The 20,705-nt window shown below is 42.3% G+C and overlaps 3 protein-coding genes across 4 annotated transcripts; 1 reads left to right on the plus strand and 2 right to left on the minus strand.

Moving 5' to 3' along the window:
* Positions 1-2,915: 2,915 nt before the first annotated feature.
* Positions 2,916-5,264, minus strand: prrg1 (proline rich Gla (G-carboxyglutamic acid) 1). 2 transcript variants are annotated; one of them, XM_030784925.1, is made up of 4 exons: positions 5,229-5,264; positions 4,482-4,624; positions 3,811-3,971; positions 2,916-3,500 (listed from the first exon to the last, which is right to left on the minus strand). In XM_030784925.1, exons 2-4 carry the CDS (start codon positions 4,489-4,491, stop codon positions 3,033-3,035), a joined length of 639 nt encoding a protein of 212 aa, XP_030640785.1. In that variant the 5' UTR covers positions 4,492-4,624; positions 5,229-5,264; the 3' UTR covers positions 2,916-3,032. The 2 variants fall into 2 exon arrangements, with proteins under 2 accessions (XP_030640785.1, XP_030640786.1); XM_030784926.1 differs by having other exon boundaries at positions 4,482-4,524; positions 5,229-5,244.
* Positions 5,265-7,434: 2,170 nt separating this feature from the next.
* tmem47 (transmembrane protein 47) lies at positions 7,435-13,055 on the plus strand. Its single transcript, XM_030784654.1, has 3 exons — positions 7,435-7,792; positions 11,683-11,823; positions 12,298-13,055. The coding sequence occupies exons 1-3, from the start codon at positions 7,567-7,569 to the stop codon at positions 12,474-12,476; spliced, it is 546 nt and encodes a 181-aa protein (XP_030640514.1). The 5' UTR covers positions 7,435-7,566; the 3' UTR covers positions 12,477-13,055.
* A 1,142-nt stretch (positions 13,056-14,197) lies between these two features.
* On the minus strand, positions 14,198-19,649 carry tab3 (TGF-beta activated kinase 1 (MAP3K7) binding protein 3). Its single transcript, XM_030784485.1, has 7 exons — positions 19,554-19,649; positions 17,735-17,903; positions 16,241-17,411; positions 15,978-16,138; positions 15,671-15,764; positions 15,434-15,520; positions 14,198-15,050 (listed from the first exon to the last, which is right to left on the minus strand). Exons 2-7 carry the CDS (start codon positions 17,834-17,836, stop codon positions 14,902-14,904), a joined length of 1,764 nt encoding a protein of 587 aa, XP_030640345.1. The 5' UTR covers positions 17,837-17,903; positions 19,554-19,649; the 3' UTR covers positions 14,198-14,901.
* Positions 19,650-20,705: the final 1,056 nt, after the last annotated feature.

The raw sequence follows: 20,705 nt of genomic DNA on the forward strand, positions 1-20,705 counted from the left end.
ATGTTTGAATAATAAGAGGGAGTAGCCAGGCAGCAAAAGAAAAAACAACACTTTTTTCAACTTCACTTAGAACTAGTTTAGAGAGCAACATATTTAAATGAGTGGAAAAGACACAGTGCCTGCATAGGGAGGTGAATAAACGTTTTGGAAGATAGCACAGTATGTCTTGTGACCCTGGCAAGTCCTATATTATAAAATACTCTGCTCTATTCTCTTCACATGGAACACTAATTTTAAAAACTGAATTGGAGCATCAGTATCACACCAGATATAATAAAGGTGCACACACAAAAATCAGTTGAAAATGTTTTATTACAAATAAAACAAGCGCATTTGTTTTCAAATGAGGAAAGAAAGGCAAAAACAACAGGTTTTTGCATATTATATACACATAATTTCATCTCTGTGTAAGATGTAGCAAAAAAAAAAAAAAAAAAAACTTTCAATGTGTTATAACACACCACACTAATAACTATCAGAGGAGTCTCAGCCAGTGCACAATCAACAGCTAATGCTGAGACTCAGGTTGACAGTGCATTCCAATTCATCGATACACAGTTTATAGCATCACAAATATCCTACTATCAGAGCACATATAAAACAAATACAGTTTTAGGCAGAGAGCAGTTCTGTGTGAATATAAACTCCTTCGTGAAACCTCTTGTTTTACTAATTGCATATTTGAAATAGGATGGACCTAAGTTGCTGTATATAAAATAAAATAAAAATAAAAAACACTTAACAGCCTCTGCCACATTTTCACCGTTAATTAAAGAGCCATTCAAGGCCTGAAAAAAGTGCATTCGTTCACTTCATTACGTCACCTCACTGCAATACAAAAAAAAGAAAATGCATATTCCTTTGAAATGACATTTTCACACGCCTGCAAATCTGTACATTAGTCATTTTTACATGATATTTCCACACGCACATACTTCCTGTTTGTTCATAAAAAATAATTATTGAATTAAATTCTTTAATAATTTATTGATTAATCTGGTGGAATTTTTTTTTTAAAAAAATGAAATGTTACTCATTAAAACTATTCTAACCATAACATTAGTTTCTATGGCATTTTCTCAAATTCAGTCGTCGACTGATTCTGTTGTGTGCAGAGTTTGAGAAAACTTGCTTGTAATGCAAGTGGTGCCATATGTCACCATAGCACCGTGACAGTCATCTGAATTCAGTTTAAATTCAAAACCTGATTAATTAGTTGATGAGTTCAATTGCTTAGTTATCACAGTCCTGAATGTAGTTTCACTGGAGGCCTATGTTTAAGGACCATTCCCAGTTTCCTGACTTCAATTTCAAAGCTGTTCTCAGTTCTTAGTCCAAACTGAGTCCCAGGCTATGAGGTCATCTGACTCCAAGTGAAAAAAACGGTAAGAAGGAAGAAAGTAGTAAACTACTGTCAGGTATGTGCATAGTGAGCTGAAACTCAGTAAAACGTCAAGTGACAAACTCCCTTCCTACGGCCAAAAACAAAACACTAAAATTAGGATGTTACAAACATGTCCATTTGACATGGTCATCTGTGTATGGCCACACTATATATGAAATAAAGCTATATGGGAATAGATTAAGTTAGCAATAGTTGCTCTCGTAATAGAACAAACTAATGCATCTCAAGTGAGGAGAAAAACAGAACTAGAAGAAAATCTCAGCGTTAATTCTAAAAAGAAGAAAAGCGCATTTCCCAGAACAGCACAATACCACACCTTACGCCTTTGTTTCGCTATGACTATTGGAATCAACCTCTTCACTCCATTGCAAAAAACAAACAAAAAAAAAAAGACATTCTGAATCTTCTGAAAGATTTTAATTTTACTTTGAACTCCTCATTGTGTAGTGATGAATTTGTCTACCTAACATTGCTTTATGTCTTAAACGTCAACGTTTATTGCAACATCTGGGATTTCAACTTGTATTTAGTTTCAGTAGAGAAAGTATAGTGTAACAATAAATAAATCTGAGCTTTGAAGTATTATGAATCTCTGCTACACAAGGAATGAACCACTGGTTACGTGGTCAGTAACAAATTACCTGAAGGTAACCTCACCTGAACTCAAGAATAGATTTGGACTACTCTGTCCCGGTAACGTTATAGCGGACAATCTGAGACGCAACTGTGCTTGCTTACCGTTCTACTGGCTGGCTTGCCGGCCTGCGCCATCAGGCCGCTCCAGCTCGTGCAGAACGCCGCTGCACGCCTAGTATTCAACCTCCCTAAGCACTCTCATGTCACTCCGCTGCTTACTGCACTCCACTGGCTTCCGGTAGCAGCCCGCATCCAGTTCAAGACACTGGTGCTGGCCTACCAGGCCACAAGAGGCTCTGCCCCATCATACCTTCAGTCTCTTATAACGCCTTACACCCCAACTAGGACCCTCCGCTCCACGTCCTCCGGACAACTGACGGTCCCCTCACTCCGGGAACCCGGCAGCCGCTCCTCCCGACCACGCCTCTTCTCTGCCATTGCCCCGAGGTGGTGGAACGACCTCCCCCATGCAGTCAAGACTGCGGAGTCTCTTACCATCTTCCGCAGGAAACTGAAAACCCACCTCTTTAGAACACACCTGTCCCCCAATGCCTAACCTCCCTTCCCCCAATGCCTAACCTCCCTTCCCTAGAGAAAAAAAAAAAAAAAAAAAAAAAAAATTACCTTTGTCTTGTATTTCTGTTTGTAAAAGTATCCCAGGGGCGCAATGCGAAAGGGCAATTTGACGCTCAGTCTTATTATGAACTCTGTTGAAGGTATTAGAAATCCGACTGATGCACCAATTGTAAGTCGCTTTGGAAAAAAGCGTCTGCCAAATAACTAAATTGTAAATTGTAAATTGTACCGCCATCAAGCCTGGTTACTGTCAATTTATTCTCTGAAAAAGAATTAACAAGTGACTGGAAGAGAGAGGATGTGAGTAATTAGGTGAGTGATGAGAGGGGAAGTGAACAGTTGATTCAGAGGACGCCGGAGAAAAGAGGAAGGGTCGGTCTGAGGATGTTTCTGCATGGTACGTCTAAAGAGTCATTCACCTGCCCTGTCCAACGATTGCAGTGGTAGAGCGGTTATGGGCGATGTCTTCATACTGAGGTGGGGGTTCTGTCTCAATGTGCACATCTGTGTGGCCTACCGCCTCCTCATAGGAGGGAGGGGGATCTCCGTGATTATTCCGCCCAGGGGTGAAGTCGGCACTAGGATAGATGGGGCTGCTGTGAACACTAATCTCTGAGTGAGGACTGTGATCCTGGTGGTTGTCCTGTCCCCATTGGTCCATAGAAACAACTGACAGGGTGGTGTCTCTATGGGAACCACCAATGACAGGGCTTCGTTTGGCTCTTCTGCGAGAGTAGCACCTCCACGCCGCGACGGAGATCGCAGTGACGAGCAGAAGCACCAGAAGAAGGGGCAAAACGAGGTATAGGGAGTTGACTCCACCAGAATTATGTGAACCCCCACTTGGGCTGGATTCTCGTACATACTCCTCCCAGAATCGTCTCTAAAGCCAACCAGAGATAAAGAGAAAGTAATCAGCTTAGAGAGTACACAATATAATAAAAAAATAATATGAACATAAACACACAAATGAGTAAACATACATGTCTCATTCGTGAACTCTGATCCAAACATAACCTCTCGCCATCAGATGAAATTTGTCTTAATGAGGCTTTACATGGAGCTTAGCCCAAGAGTCAGCTATGCTTCCTCCCGATAAAAGTCATTTCCTTCAAACAGGAAATTCCAGAGACTTGTACACAGGGGAGGAGAGCGTGGCAAATGTGTGTAAACACGTTAGGGTTCGTACTCACAGTTTTCTCATCATTCTCAAATGCCTCTCTGGCCTCCTCATAGGTACAGATCTCCTCTCTACATTCTCTCTGTATGTTTCCTTGTTTCATCTCCTCCAGGAAGTAGTTAGCTCTTGGTAACCTCCTCAACAGCGAGTGAGCCTCATCTGAGGGCAGGAACACTAAGGAGGAAAAAGAAAGACAGACAATAACAATGCGCCATTGAGTGTTATTCACAAAGTGCATTCCTATGCAGTATAAAAGCTCCTTTGAAATGGCCTATTCCGCCATAGCAGGACAGAAGCGCTGCCAGGGGACTGTATCTGTTTAATCTAAGGAAAGACAGAGTCCACCACTGTTCCAGAGACCAGGGACTGGATTTTTAATTCAGACAGTTCCAAGAGTTCCAGATTAGAACCAGGCAAAGCCCTGGAATCTAAACAGACTTAAAAGGCGTTCTGCTGACAGTCACTTAGGATTACATTTAAGCAACCTTTCCAAGTCAGACTTTAACAAGATTCCTATTTTTTTCTATTTTAGTTATAATAGAAAAACGTAAAGTGATGCACATAAAAACCTAGCCAAATGTTAAACGTGTTTTAACAATCCATGTAGAGTAATATGACGTACGCTGTTCGAACATATGTTAAATGAAATTACATTTGGTTCACAAAAAAACTGTGTGAACATACCGGACCCCATGATTCCTGCAGCTTCGCGAGGGGATAACAGGTCCTGGAGACCGAAGTGAACACAAGAGGGGATTTCTTATTTATTTCAAGAAAACATATTCTCACAGCTGCACGCTGTTTGGTTAAGATTCCTTCGCTTGAACCTAGAAAATTCATGAATTTATGAATTCATTAGAAAAAAAATGCAATACGTTCTGGCATCATTTCTGTGCCCCACAGTAGCGCATTCACATTGAACGTGTAATGTTAAATTACGTGTGATGTAATTTCTCGTGAATAATCAAAATCGTTCTCCCAAGTGTACAACCAGAATATCCCCTAGGAAATGCTAGCTCATTAGCTAACGTGTGTATAGTCGCTGACCTGGGTTGGTGTTACGACCACTGCTAGGACCGAAATAGAAACACGGACAACAATTAGACGACCGAAGGACGGCCTCTCTTTGACCTTCCTGGTAAGGAATTGTGTATTACAATGAGCTCCCGTAACAAAATTAAACTAGACGAGAAGACACATTTCATAAGATACAACATGGCATCTCTCGAAACAAGCAGAACACTGCCCTGCCGCTTTTTGCTGATGAGTATTGGCGCTGAGATTTACTCGCTGCCTACGACTACACAGCAAAGACAAAGATTCCATATGAAAAAAGACACACCGGATATAATTATCGATGTTGTAACTGTGATGTGAACTAGAATGACTATCTCTATGACTTTATATAAATCCAATAACAAGTTTATTTACCTGGTCGTTGCCTAGTGTGTCCACCGCCTTTCTCTCTGATGTTGCTGTAGGACGCATGCGCACACGGCCGTTTAAAGAACTTACTTTTTTTTTAAACTTATTATCAAATGACTCTCATTATGGGTTGGGCAGACCATCTTTCGGGCATGTTGTTAGAGTTATCGTCAGATAAGAATAAGACATATGAGTTGAGTTACAACTAGATGAAATCTGTATTGCTACTTTTTTTTGTCAAAATATGTCTGAAATACTGGCACAATAACAAAGAAAATACTGTCAATAATGCATTTCTTTCACTATTGTTTGCTTGCTTCTATTTTTTCCTCTGGAGCTGACAAGACTGACTCAATCAAACATCGATGTGAACTTGAAATTTTCCAGAAACTGGTGAATTACACCACAGAGAGATTGTAATATATCCAAACATTGCCATTAACTGTCCGTAGTCATCATATCAGTGTTGGATTTGTTCCTATGATCTAAATTATTGTGTATCAGTTTGGCCTATATGTATTTCTCTCTGTGATTTCTATGATAAGTATCTGCTCAAAAGGGACTCTGGTGTTCAGGAATCAGCACTTGACCTGCATCGCTGATATAATGCACACCCGAATGCACAAGATTTCTCAAAAATCATGTTGTAATGAGTAAATTAGCCTTTTCCTCTCTGACCCAAATATAATGGGGATGCAACTGAGACTCTTATCTTTCCAGCTCTTTAGTTTTGGCTGAAACGTGCTCATCTGTACACAGAAACAATGCCCCCTGGCACCAGCAGTAGCACAGAGGTAAAGATTAGAACTGCGTTAATCTGTGAAATTCGGGATGAATTTAAATCTTGCCCACGGCAAGTCAGTATATTTTTCCCCCGTTAGTTTCACGTCACCGTACGATGAGAATCAAGTTAAAGTACTGTTGTAATTTGTAAGGGAAATTTGGAGCCCTTTTTAATGGGAGTTGCTAATTCTCACAAACAACTAACTTCAGATAATAATTTTCCTTTGTTACATGCGCACGGGAGAAGCTCACCTCAGAGATGACGCACAGTTCTCACTGAGGTTTTGATCATTTTTCCCATGGAGCACCGGACACTTGGTCTTCACTCCCAGGTGTTGCAGACACACAGAGGCCTTGTCTTCTACATAATAAATGCTCATTGTTTTATCACACAGATACATTTTGCAGCATATAGTAATTATGCAAGCACGGGTCCCTATAATATTAATACTTCATCATGACAATAGCCATGAGGAACATTTTCCTTCTAACGTTACAGCCATAAAACAAAGCGATATTTCCCCCCACAAATTAGTGGTATTTAAACAGGAGCTTCTTAAAATAACATATCAATATGTTGTTCAGTTCAGAGGTGTTATTTTCATATAAGAATTCAGCTAACTGCACTTTTATGTTAAAGAATCAGAGATGTAATAAAATGATATTGAGGTTAATTACGTATGCTTGTTTGGATGCTTCCATTCCTTTGCTCCTCCAGATCTGGGGTGCGAGCTGAATAATGTTTAATTTTATGAAGACCCATTAGACGTGACTTACGTTGTGTGTGTGTGTGTCTCTCTCTCTTTCTCCCTCTGCGTGTGCGTGCGTCTTGTCTGTGACTGAAATCATGTTGAAATACAGTCTTATACCATTATATATCAATGACAATTTTGTGCACCAGGTCTTAATACGCAGACCCATAAGCATATATTGTGCGCAACCAAAGTCTCAGAACAACAGCCTTTAATTGATAAGGTTACAAATACTGGGATATTTTGGTCATGAAGCGGTAGCTCCGGGTAGGAAATGTTTAGATGTATGGATTAAGCAAAATAAAACAGTGGTTCGAACTTGACACACATCTTTATATTCATTGTGAATATACAATGCTAAGTTCATTTTTTTAGATTAGGTTTGAGAAGGTTTTTGAGCGAATATGTCAGTGGACCTCGGACAAATGTCCATTCCTATTATACAGACCAGGCTCAGGGTTGTCCATAAAAGACATGATGGTGAGGAAACACGAAAAGGGGGTGGGTCTGGAGAGTATGATAAAATCCCAGATTCCTTGTACCTCCTGAGAACCAGATGGAAAGCCCGTGGGAGTTCTACGCACTAGGACCCTGCAGGTGCAACTGAGATTTTTCAGTAATGTGCAGTGCGGGCGCATCAGCAGAAGCTGTACGGTAGCTGCAGCAGCGTCCCTGACGCGCGGCAGCTCGCCATTCTCAAACATTAATCGCCAGGACAAATCAAAACATTTTGTTCAGCCGCTGAATAGCTTTTGTTCATCCTACGGAGAACCACAGCTGATCCCAGCAGAACTATCGAGCCAGCCGACATGGCCTCGTCCGTGAGTGGAACGGAGGAAGTGCGCGTGTCGGCGTTGACGCCCCTGAAGTTGGTGGGTTTGGTGTGTATCTTCCTCGCGTTGTGCCTGGATGTCGGGGCCGTGCTGAGCCCGGCATGGGTTACGGCTGATGACCAGTACTACCTGTCGTTGTGGGAGTCGTGCTGGAAGCCTGTTACCTCCGAGACCTGGCAATGCAGCAGCACACTGGAGTCGGGTGAGATCCGTTACTTATCTAAAAACATTATACATGGTTCAGCCCCCTCCGGGGTTTTCTGACCGATAGTACCTTGCCTCTGGACACTAACGTGAAATGCAGTATGAGGGGGAGGGAAAGCTGTCCTTTGAGTCCCGTGCTGTACACCACCGGGGCTATTGAGATGCATATGAATTTGAAGGATGACAAAGGGGCCCTGCGCTATCTAATGACTGGTGCATCGGAACCAGAACCTGCTGTTTCTCTGCGTTCAGCCAACATTCTCTATAAAAGAGAGATATATGCTTCAACAATCATTTCCATCTTTCATTTATTTATTTCAAAATACGCTGTAACGTTTAGCAGAAAGTCGCACTCCAACGGGACAAAGGTCTCGGTTTTCAAAATAGAGTTTGCACCTCATCCATCAGCTGTTAACCACGCACACACTTAACTTTCGTTGTAAATAACTTGAACAACGATTACTTCGGTAAATTGATCGAAGTGTTGCCCAGCTTTTTATTCCAAACTTGGTCCGCGGAACGGATCATGGGATGATGTGGGAATTTTGCGGCGCGAACAGGGGTCTAGCTGGGGTTTCATTCTGCCTTTGTTGCCTACAAAATAAGCCTTTGTTGAACTTCCCTTGCCGGCCAAGGAGCGAGGTTAACTTTGAGAGACAAACTCCCCAGAGGCCCTAATGTCGGGAGATTAGTTACCACGGAAACAAGTGGTACATTGAAGAAATGTTTTTTTTCTCTTACTCAAAAAGAAATTTCACTTTGGCGTGCGTGAAAACCGGAGAGTTGGAGAGTTGCAGTAACACGTTTTGAGGAGAGAACTTTTAGGGTTAAATTATTTTGGAACGTTTTGTCTAAGTATTGTGGCCACTCTCATGACTCCGTTTCTGACAGTCTGAAAAAACACAGACTGGCTCCAGATAAAGTCATGGAGTGTCTGTCAGCATACCAGAGGAACTGCACAGGGCTGTTTTTCCCTCTGCAGTCTCTTATTGATTTCAGGCTCTATAATCAGTCACTCTAGATATTCAGTGTTTCCTCTGTGTCATGCACAGTGCATTAAACAAATCTCATTAGCTTTGCAATTACCTGGTCAGCACTAAAGAGAGCAGTGTGGAGCGCCTTTGGTTCAATATTGAAGTTATTTAGTGTATGTTTTGGTTTGCCACGTAAAGAAAAAGGTCTAGGCAGAGTTATAACTTGATGTACACCCCACGCACACACATGCACCTCACACACACACACACACACACACACACATGCACATAAACACACACACACAAATTGCTGAAATGCAGCAGAGGCCAGAGGTTGGGAAAGCTCTCAGTGAGAGTGAGTCTGAGGAGAAAGAGGAATGTGTAGAGACTGTGTGAGACCCCCATTGTGCTGACGATACACTCAGTCTATGTGTGTGTGGGTGTGTGTGTGAGAGAGAGAGAGAGAGAGTGCAAATGTGGAGGGTGTGTGTGAGTGGGTGTCTGTGTGTGGGTCCCTGTTCAGTATGAGGATGGGGAGGAATGTGGAGAGACCATGTCTTCATAATGGGATTCGATCGCTCCTCTATGACATTGACTTGTTTTAGCCAATAGTTTCAGATGGAGAATGGACCTGAAGGCTTTTAATTGAGCAGGCCCTGTGAAAAATAGATTATAGTAATTAATGTTCAGATTTTTATCTCATATCCACGTTTCCATCTGTGATCCCACCGGCTTTACAGATAAGCCCTGTTTTGCTTGAGACTCCTCAAGCACAAACCTCAAGGTTAGGGAGCATAAAGTGGGTTAAATCTCTCTGACAAGATAAGCCAGTCATCTACTGGTTCTCAAACACGCTGTGCCAAAGTTCTGGAGGTCGACAGTTGTTCTGTCAGAGCACTTTTTATTATGGAAAGAAGCAAAAAGTGGATTATGTCTCTGCCCAACTTCCTGTGATGACAGAACTATTTTTAACTCTGAATCTTAAAACCATTTTGGTAATGAAGGTTTGTTTATATTTGAAAAGCTGGACTTGTAGCATGAACCTGTTGTATTCTGAGGATGGTGAGAACTGCTAGTTAACATTTCTGTGAGATAAGACTATATTCTTTTATAAATATTTGAAGTCCTGCATTCCAACAATAAAAGTGCTATGTCTCAAAGTTATAAATAGAGACTATTTTATGTCAGCATATCTAACTCTGCAATATGGTTTTTACAGAGTTATTATAATTTTGTAAGTTGTTCAAGTTGCTTTAAAAAAGGGGAAAAAACACAGTTTCTAGAACATTTTAATTAACCTACGTATTAATATCACTCTGTATTTATTCTTTCCTTAATTTTAATTGGTTTTCTCATGGTGTTGTGATGCACTCAGGGATTCTGCTGCAGGAACATCATTGTAGAAAAAAAGGACCAAATAAAAAACAGTATTTGGGTCACAAACTTAATGAGATTTTAAATTTAAATTTAATCTATTTTAATTCCTTCGTAGTAATTAATATGTGTTTTCTGCTGACAGAAACAGTTAAATTCCTTTAATTCCCAACGTGGCATTAAACTAACAGTAAAAATAACCAGATCTCCTTCTTGTCATTAATTTGTCTCAATCCATTTTACTCTTCAGGCAAATAATTACAATTCATCTATCTCTCCATTCAACCTTTTTGTTCCAGTGATTTGCAGCAGCATCTCAGGGCTGATTCGGTTGATTTTTGAGGCATCTGTAATCAGGGGACCAATCAACAACTGTTTGTAAAAACACCCTGTTGTAACTGTCAATCCTCCCCTTTGGATTTGTTTTTCGGGCTCATTCTGCATTGCTTAAGGCACACCTGCAGGGAAAAAATCAACATCTTCACTGTTCTTGGTGAAGATTGCGTTTGTGTTTATTCTGAAAAGATGAACCCGAAACTCCTAAACTTCACAGCAGTTTGCTTTAAAACTTTTCCTGAAAGGAAAAATACCCAACAAACTTTCAAAACAAACGTCCTCAGTTTTCCAGTTTCATAGTCTTGAATCCCGTTTTAGCATCGGTTTTTGGCGTTTTTTCTTTTTTTTTTCTGGTGATAAATTCTGTGGTAACTATAATTAATCACAGACATGGAGATAACAGACCCCAAAACTGTGCCCTTTTAAATACATTTGGACGTTTCACTGACTTTATTCCTCTTTACTATTTTACTCATGTCTCAGTCTATTGAGATTCCTTTCCCGTACTCCCCACATGCAGTCTATTGAGACTGTCCAGTTTTTTCTCATGTTGTCAGGTGTGGTGACAGCCATTTCTGATCCTTTTTTCACTCCCATCCCCCTCTCTCTCTCTCATTCCAACACCCCCCCCCCTCCTAAACCCCCTCCTCGACCCCCCCCCCCCCCATTCCGCCGGCCCTCCGTGGAGGATTGGATGCTATTTCTAGTTTGTACTCTACTTGAGTGTTTCAGAGTGCTTCTGAATGAAATGCTGAGGAGGGGAGGAGGAGGAGGGCTTGTGCAGGAAGGCTGTAGAAAGGACATCCATTACGTGACGCCCCATTTAGCCCACCAGAGCTGGTGATAAGCTTTTCCACTGCACAATGAGGTTCACGTTTCACAGTTAGACAAATAAAAAGAGGTTTGTGAGTGTGTGTTTGTGGGTGTGTGTGTGTGTGTGTTCATTATTTCCTCCCTATTTTTTTTTTTTTCAGTGAAAAGTGTCTCATTCTGGATTCCTGCGTCAAAGAGATCACGTTGTATATTTTCCCCCTAAGATCACCTGCACCAAGAGACACTTAAGAGTACGCTTACCCTGTACTGTACAGAGACACTACTACACATGAGAGTGTCGCATACTGGATATATCTTTTCGGCATGTGAACACTGCATATGATTCTGAATACATTTGTGTCATTGTTTTCCTCTTACACTTTTTTTGTAGACTGGCAGATTGCCACATTGGCCTTGTTGCTTGGTGGAGCTTTCCTGATTCTTCTCTCTTTCCTGGTGGCCCTTGTGTCGATCTGTATCGGCTCAAGAAGACGCTTCTACAGACCAGTTGCAGTAATGCTCTTTGCTGCAGGTAACATATGTTTGGGGTATTCTGCAAGCGTGTGCACACATGGACACAAACACTTACATGACCCTGTGCATTTCTGCTTCTTTCCTATTTTAGAGTGTAATTCATGTAATGCAGTTGAAGAATAGCTTTTTTTGTAGAGCAATTGTTTATCAAGCGAAAGGAAATGGTTCTTTCAAAATTGTTTTTCTTGCCAGGCAGCTGTGTAAGTGGTTAACCACCCCTGACCGGAAAAACAATTATGCTCCAGAGAAGGCAGATGCATTGAAAAACAGCATTTCTGTGTGTGCTTGAAAGTTAGATTTATCCTGCTTTGAAGTTTGTTTTCCTCTTTAATGGGAGGAATTTATCAGGGGATACTGTAGATCCCAGGGAACTTTGAAATATGCTGTATGATTTCTATTCATAACCTACTTTTGTTTCTCTTTGATGTGCTTTGAATTGAACTGCAAGTTTTCCTTTTTCTCGCTCTCACAGTGGTGCTCCAAGCCTGCAGTTTGGTCCTTTACCCTATCAAGTTCATTGAAACCATCAGCTTGAGAATATACCACGAATTCAACTGGGGCTATGGCTTAGCCTGGGGAGCTACGATCTTCTCTTTCGGAGGGGCTATCCTTTACTGTCTGAATCCCAAGAATTACGAAGACTACTACTAAAGCTGCTTGACAACTAGAATGCTCTCAATGCACCCCACCCCCAAAAAAAAACATCCTGTACACTGTTTGTGATAGAAGCTCATGCACTGAACTTTTTTCTCTTTACAGAACTGATTAGAAACTTCTAGACACATATGTACACGCACTTGTAAACGTAGACAAAGGGTGTGGAATGAAACTGACCTCACTACGCGTGGATTAAAATCAGTCCATCACGGTCATCTTAAGCATTCACAGAACTTCCATTCGGTCGCAACAATCATCTGGGTCTGTTGTATTGTTGTTTTCAAGTCTTATCTTTCCATTACAGTATCATTCAATGAAAGTGTACCATTAAACTATCACTCTATCCAACTTTCTTCCTGCTTCATTCTATCATTCTCTCTGATCAACATCTGACCATCACATTCTGCCTCAGATGTCAGGTTCAAAGTCTCACTGGAATAGATCAACCATGTGATGTGATCTCCAACAGAAAGCTGCAACTGTAGTAAGATTCGAAATTCCAGTTTTGAGTTTTCTGCATTTTTTTCCCCCCAATAATTAAACAGGGTTAGCACTGTAGATCTGAAATGTTGATGCCTTTTGGGAGGTAGACTTAGTAGTAAGATGATATGAAATGATATGTGAGATTATAAATAATGATTGGTATAACTTTAGCATTCGGAGACAGATATCAGACGAAATGTATTTTCTGTAAAGCGTCTGATTAAGGCTGTTCTGATGCGGCAGGAACGAACGTATGACTTAGGTCCCGTAGGACAGTAATGAAACTTTCATTACTCCCTAGGGCTTTTCAAAGATTCACATTACAGGGCAGTTAGAACACCATTTAAGACCAACCGCCCTTAGGATACGACATCTTCGCTTATTCAAACCTGTTCACTTCTCCAGGTAATCATTTTTAGGAAAGGACAACCTTATATAAAGAACCAGGTCTAGTTAGTTCATGTGGGTTACTGCCTTTGATCTCTTAACAACACAGTGTATTCACACTCTTAGTTGGGAAGCATCTATGAATTATTCTGAGTGCTACATATCAAGTATGTATACAAGTATTGTGAATTTTATATGGGTAGCAATGATTTTCACTCACACTTGTTATGTCCAACCTCTCTCTTTTCACAGCGTCTGTTCAAACAACAGTGTCTTAGACTTTCAGTAGAGAATTATATTTAGCAGTGTACAAAATAGGTCTTGCTGTTTAGCCAAGCCTTGAAAAAAAATAGTTTAGTTTCTGATCTGTATGGAAAAAAAAGTGGAGTTAATAATCATTCTTTGGATAAATACCAGTACAGGTAGACGATGATGGAGAATAGAATTGTGTCTCGTAGCACTGTCGATCCAAAGTGTGCATGTGTGTATTTGGGTGTGAGATAAAACATTCATTGTTTTCAGTATGTGTGTGTGAATGTGTGTATGGGAGTTTCCTGCTGGAGATATTTTTTGCTCCAAAAAAGCAGTTGTTACATTGATTTATATACTAACAAAATTAAAAAAAAAAGTGAAGAGACCAAAAATGTTGTTTTCATTTATAAGATACATTGTGTGTGTATTCAGTGAATGATGGCTTTGATTGGTGGCTGGGTGGGAATTCATTATACAAAACTGACAAGAGGGGATCACTGATTGGTCAGAGAAGACCTGCTGAAGAGGAGAGGTTTTCCTGAAAAGAAGTATGATATCATAGTCTTCATTTTTCCCCATTCGGTCTCTATATATCACATAGAATCAGCTCCTTTATTAAGTACAGCAACTTGAGGCATTTGCACAGAAAATCAACATCTCTAACACAGAATACAGTGTAATATGCATAAAAGTACCAGGTATATATTCATTTTGCAAGTCTCTTTAGTGTTCTTCATTCATTGGGAGGAGCTCTCACAGAGCAGATACAGTGTAAAGTCTACATAAGATTAAACAGACCCCTGTAATGATCATTACATTGTTCCAAACTGTCAAGGAGTGCAGCCCTGCGTTACCACCGGGCTCATTTGTGTAAACATTGCAGTCTCGTTCTGCGTGGAATGGTAGCTTGGTAAATCATGCCTCCTTCCCATCCCAAAGCTCCGCCCACTTCAAAACCACACCCCTTCAGACCGCTCACAGCCAGTCACTCCCTTATACATATATTTATCACATCCACGAGCGCAGTGTCCCTCTTTCCTCTTTTAAAGCATCTTCTTTCAGTAGAAAATACAAGTGCAGGAAGCTCCTTAAGAGGCCATGGAAGGGAGGGGTGGGGCCAGTTGGATGGGGGGCGGCTCTTCCTCAGCAGGGTTTGCTCTGTTAATGCTGGGTAGGAGTGAGGGTATAAGGGGGAAATGAGCAGGGCCCAGAGGTTGATCGATGGAACTGAAGATTAGTGGGGAGATGGGAGGGGCTAGTAATATACTGGGCAGGGCTTCAGTGGTGTCGGTACGGCTCAGGTGTAGCGTGGCATCTCGCACTGTTCACAGCGGTTCAAAGCTGGGTGATTGAGAAAAGTGCAGCTTTCACAGTTCCATTGAGCTCCTTCAAAATCCTCGTCCCTCTGGGCTCCACCCACAGGCTTGGAACCATGCCCTCGTTCAGCTACACAAACACAGAGAGAGAGAGAGAGGAAAGAAAAAAAAAAAAAACATCCAACATATGAGTCAGACAAATTTACTGTCTGATTCATCATGCACATTGTTTGCCCATAACAAGGAGCAGACGTATGTCAGATGCCTGCAGGGTCTACAGGGATTAGGCCACTGAGCTCAGACCTCTGGTCTAACAAAACAACAAGGGGGTGATGAAAACAGAGCAAAGGTGCCAAGGAACACAGCACTGCGACCTCTGGCCATATTATCTGAGTCATTTCACAGTTCAGTCTGTGGACAAGAGCTAAATTATACGCATTGCACTAAGGTTACCCAACCCCTGATACAGAACGTACACAGCAGACAACGGAACACATTTATGAAGGAACTCACCTTTTTTTACATGAGGTTTTGGAGGTACAACTGGACCAGGCTGAATATTGTCATAAAAGTTGCTCATGGTTTTCGGGTCTAACTTCCCTAAAAAAAAAAAAAAAAAAAAAAATCAAAAACTTGCCAATAGTAAAATGGATAGTCGCTCAATGTTTCATTTAATGACTTTAAAGGAAGAGATGACTTTTTCTTATTCAAACGAGAGCAGGCATTGTGCGTGAATATGAAGCTGTGTACCTCTGGACTGCAGCAAGTCAGTTTCCTTCAAGGTGCAATCAATGTCAATTTGGAGCTGTCTGTTCAGGCTCCGCATCATGGTCATCTCTTCAGGCTAGACCCCAGACACACACACACAAACACACACACGCCCACCAATAAGGCTTTGCCAGCATTTCTAAAAAGAACTGCTTTCTCAGAATGAACTTGTCATACCTACTTGCTCACCAAAATGTATACTGTCAGGACAGTTTGATAAATAAAGAAATGCATTTGAAAAAAGAAATCTCCATTGGCATAAAATAACGACATGCGAAACACTTCGGACCCTTGGAATGAGGCTGCTGCTGTTGACGCGTCGAAATCGTCTCTGCAGAACATCATACTCCATGTCGTTGACTTCCTGTTTGAGTTGTTCCAGCTTTTGTCTCTCTGCAAACAACTCTTTCATCAGGCGCTCCATTCTTGCCCTCTGGTGCAGCAAGAGAGCTGCAGAAAGACAAACAGCATTTAGCATGGAAAGGAATGCATGCAAGCTCTCTCAGTCACACATTAACTTACTTACACAGCTTAGCATAAGCAGATTCATACCCTGAGTGTATGCATAGTCATCGGAGCCGGAGCTGGAGCGCCGCGGCATGTGGCTGATCTGGCTGATGTTGCCTGGCAACACGGTTATGGGCAGAATCGGAGCGGGCGCGGCGTGGTGCTCCCCCTGGTCCACTATGTTGAGAAGAGAATCGGGCTCCACCACGGGAGGGGAACCCGGCGGGCGCGAGGCCTGGCCCGGAGACATTTTGATCTTGAAGGTGTAGGCCGAGCTGGCGGGCTGAGGCGAGGAGGCCGGCCGGGGCCTCGCCGGGCCCTGGTGCAGGAACACTCCCGGGTGGAAGGAAGTCCCTGGTGGCCCGGTCATACTGATAGGACGTGATGGGGAACTGGGGGAGGGGCTGGTGGCCATGTAGAGTGCCCCCTGTGGAGGGTGCACGGGGGAACTGCTACGTGGCCGGGACACATCCAGTTTGATGTCAATCTGACTCTTCAGGGAGTTCTTGTTGGAGATGTACGGCCTATAGGAGACAGATGGCTGCTGCTGGTAGGGCATATTAGGCAGCGTGGGGGGACTAATGGGTAAAAAGACATGGGGCGGCTGCTGCACCTGGTGCTGAGGTGAGCTATAGGGGGATGGGTATGATGGAGGGGTGTAAGGGGGCGGCTGGTAAACGCTGGCTCCAGACGAGGGCCACGGGGTAGGCTGGGGACTCTGCGAGGGGGAGGGACGGACATACAGGGTGCCCCCACTGTTAACATAGTGACTGGCAGGTATCTGGAGCGCCTGGGGGGCCGAGGGAATGTTTTGGGACAAGGTTACAGTGATTGGGTTCATGGTGTAGCGGGAGACGGGGGAGTAGGTGGGAGACATGCCTTGTATGGATGGAGGCGGTGTCGGGGTACTTGCTGAGCGTCCTTGGTCAGCCATAAAGAAGGGGTTGTAACCTGGAGAGGGAGCCATGGCAGGTGCGGAGTGCGGCTCTGGGAACACGCCTCTGTGGGGTTCAATGTGACTGTCGCTGGAGCTGTGCACCAGGTGCCGTCCGCCAGCGTTTGTCTTGCCCCCTTCGGAGGGAGGGTAGGCCAAGCTGATGTGCAGCATGTTGTTTTGGTTCAAGCGGACCTCGTCTGGACTGTGATACTCCTCATACAGGTATCTGTTGCTCTCTTGAGCCAGTAGGTGGCAGCACACATCCAGGTTATTATTGTTCTGTGAAAAAATGGGAGGTATTCAGACCTAAGATAAACAACATCTAGAGCGCTAATCATTAGCCAGTACATAAAAATACATTGGTAAAACCAACCAGTTCAGACCTGAGACTATGAGAAGTTAGTGTTCTCTCTGAATGGACCAGTAAAAGCATTCCAGTGACATAATTTAAAATCTAAACAAGAGTGAAACAGCAAAATCATCTTGTGCTACAATATTTTCTTCAAATCTACAAGACAGGCCATGGTACCTATGCTGGTTAAGAGTGAACATTTTATCTTGTTATCAGTTTTAGCGTGGGAGAGTGTGTGTAAGCTATGCACCTGCAAAAGGCACTGCGATACCACCCCTTCAGGAATCTCTGGGAAGCGCTGTTTAAGGTCCTGCAGAATATGATAGTCCAACTGAGGGCCTCCCTGCGCCATCCTGAGCCCACAGAGAGAGTCACTCAGCCCACAGCCAGGAACAAGGCACCTGTCCTCCACTCTTCCCCTGAGGACAGTCATAAACAGAATACCAAGATCGTTGCTCACATCAGAGTCCATAGATCGTTCATCATATCAATGTGCAATTGCGTAACATCACGAGTTAAGAGACAACCAAGGTACATAAAGTCCACATAGATATGACTGCACTAATTGGAATCACCAACTACGCAGACATGTCATAATTGCTGGAGGAATATTTTATCTCTTGATTAAATGCAGAACCGCTGCAGCGAGTATGGCATCGGCGCTCTCAGAAATGGAACGTCACGGCCAGGCTACGAAAATGGCATTAGCACACAATAAAAACCCTTCTTAAGTGCAATTTTTCTTCTTTACTGTCATGTAAGCACTTGTAAAAACTATGGGCCTCCAATGCTGAACATGAAAGCGTGTGCAAAACAGAAGCAGTAGATTCGGATGTGATGTTTGTTTGGTCATTTCACGGCTCCAGGCAACGTCTTGAAACCCGAGTCCCATTAAACCAATAGTGACATGAAGCCCGTTTTCAGTTCGGCATGAACTGGATTTGAATCAAGTCAGTTAATCCTCAGCATTATTGACAATCCTATGTGCCAGTGATGCAAGACACGTATTGTTAACTAATACCTGCCATTCTATTCATTCCATGACAGCTGTGCAATCGTCTACAGGAATCATCAGCTAACGCTTTGTAGGATGAGTCGTCCGACGTAAGGGAAACGTTGCTGTCAATAAGCCAAGCTAGCGTACCTTGCATAGCAACACTACAGACAGCAGTATAAACAAAAATAACCAAACTGTACTTGCGCTGACTCACTTAAGTGAACTTGTCGTTTAGCATTAACACGGCAACATTTAATATTAACACTGGTACCGCTACTCGACTCCATACTAAAGACAACAACTAACATTGACTTACATACGTAATATCAACTCTATTCTTATGTTGTACGTTTTCCTGTAAGATGGCTTATTAGCAAGACCTGTTTGGTAACCCGAAAAGACGGCGGATCATGGCTGATCCGATAAGTGGTAGCTTGCTATTTTTATGACAAAGAAAGCGTTGGCTACAACTCCGTGGTTTGTTAGCAAACAAGCTATTACGCTCTTGCTGGGTAGCTTATAGTGGACATAGCGTTAGCCGCCGATGCCGTACGCATTATTATGGTCAGTGAACCTAGCAAGCTCTCTAGCTAACTTAACCTCGATACCCATTTCACAAAAGACATATCATATTTATCAACCGTGCACAAAGCAATGCAAGGCTGTCAGCGCTATTTTGTTAAAAAAAAATAAAGCCAAGCTTGCCAACGTCAAAAGTGAACGTTGACGAGATTAGCTAGGGTAGCTAGGCTGCTAACACCAATCAAAACGGAAATGCATTGCACAGACGGTGAAATCCATGAAAGTTTGCCCCTGTTTTCACAGAGACTTCAAATGCCACAAATATAATATACATATTTTTTAAACCTAAATATGTATGTGAAACAGGCAATATAAGTGGATTCGTTTTCCACTATTAAGATAGCTAACGTGTGTTAGCCCTTGTCTTACAGTTTAGCTTGGGTTACAGAGAACCACCCGGGTACTACTAGCAACCAAAACTGACAGCTAAAACCAAATTTTAAATAAGCTCGCAAGTATCTCAGCAGGTAAACATTCGCCGATAACATACCATGGACCGGTTCTCCGATGCCATTTACGTCCACGCCGACTCTAAGGTATTCCGTTTCTAGGATATTTCCTTGATTGATAACGTGATCAATAATGTCAACCAGCTGGCTGGCTAAATCCTGTGATTTGTGCAGGTTCCAGGAATCACGTAGCTAACGCAGTCAAATGTCGCTAAAAACTATCGTCCTCTACGTTTCAGTTTCAGGGTTGTGTTTAGCAATGGTACACGTTCGCCACCTACTGAACTGGAGTTCTTAGTCAGTGATAACTGAGTGCTTTGTAGCTATATAGGCATTATTAATTGATCACAACTCGTTCTTTCTGTGCAAGAACTGCATAATCCCATGCTACGGGACGTCTATAACCATTCAAAAACACCCAAACAATAGCTGAACTCTACATCTACCTGTTTGTTTAAAATATAACTACCGCAGTAGTACAAGAGGCAACCGAAGGGTCAGAAGTTTTTAAAATGTCCCAAGAATAATGCGTATTTATTACTGCAATGTAACAACTTTCTTTAACTTAATTTAACAATTACTACCCGAAAATAGGAGCTGTTTAAAATGAATTAAACCATACATCTGGCCATTAAAAGTGAAACTAAGCCTTTTAAAAAATTACCAGCCCCATTAAATTCTTGAGCGGTCTGATTCGTGTTTTGAGCTGCTCTTACTGTTCTCTGCAAGAGGACAAGGTATTGCAGAAGGTTTACATCAGAATCAACCCCCCCTGTTGGCGGATCGTTGGTCTTGCCCTCCTTCTCTGTGCCTCTCTGTAGCGTTGCTTCCTTTCCCATACCTATCTGTATACTTCAGTCTGGCCCTTACTGCAGACGAAGAAGAAAGCTAATGTGCTTTCCACATAAAAGCACACCACTCTGTTACCTGAATGAAATGATGTGCTTCCTTTTTGCAATGTGAAGGTGTATACTATAGATTTTTTGCATCGAGAGCTTTTCCATTAAGGTATGCTTTTTGAAAGCACAAGACAACAACAGAGACATTAAAAGAACATCCACTGTGAAAGAACATTTACAACTGAAGTCAGGCCATCTGTGGGACAAAATCATTTCGTTTCAGGGTAGCAAATGACCAGATGCTTTATACCTGTAATGGTCTCTCTTAGGGAATTCTCATCTTAGAGCAGAGGA

This window comes from Chanos chanos, chromosome 9 (genome assembly GCF_902362185.1).
Source record: "Chanos chanos chromosome 9, fChaCha1.1, whole genome shotgun sequence".
Taxonomy (NCBI): Eukaryota; Metazoa; Chordata; class Actinopteri; order Gonorynchiformes; family Chanidae; genus Chanos; species Chanos chanos.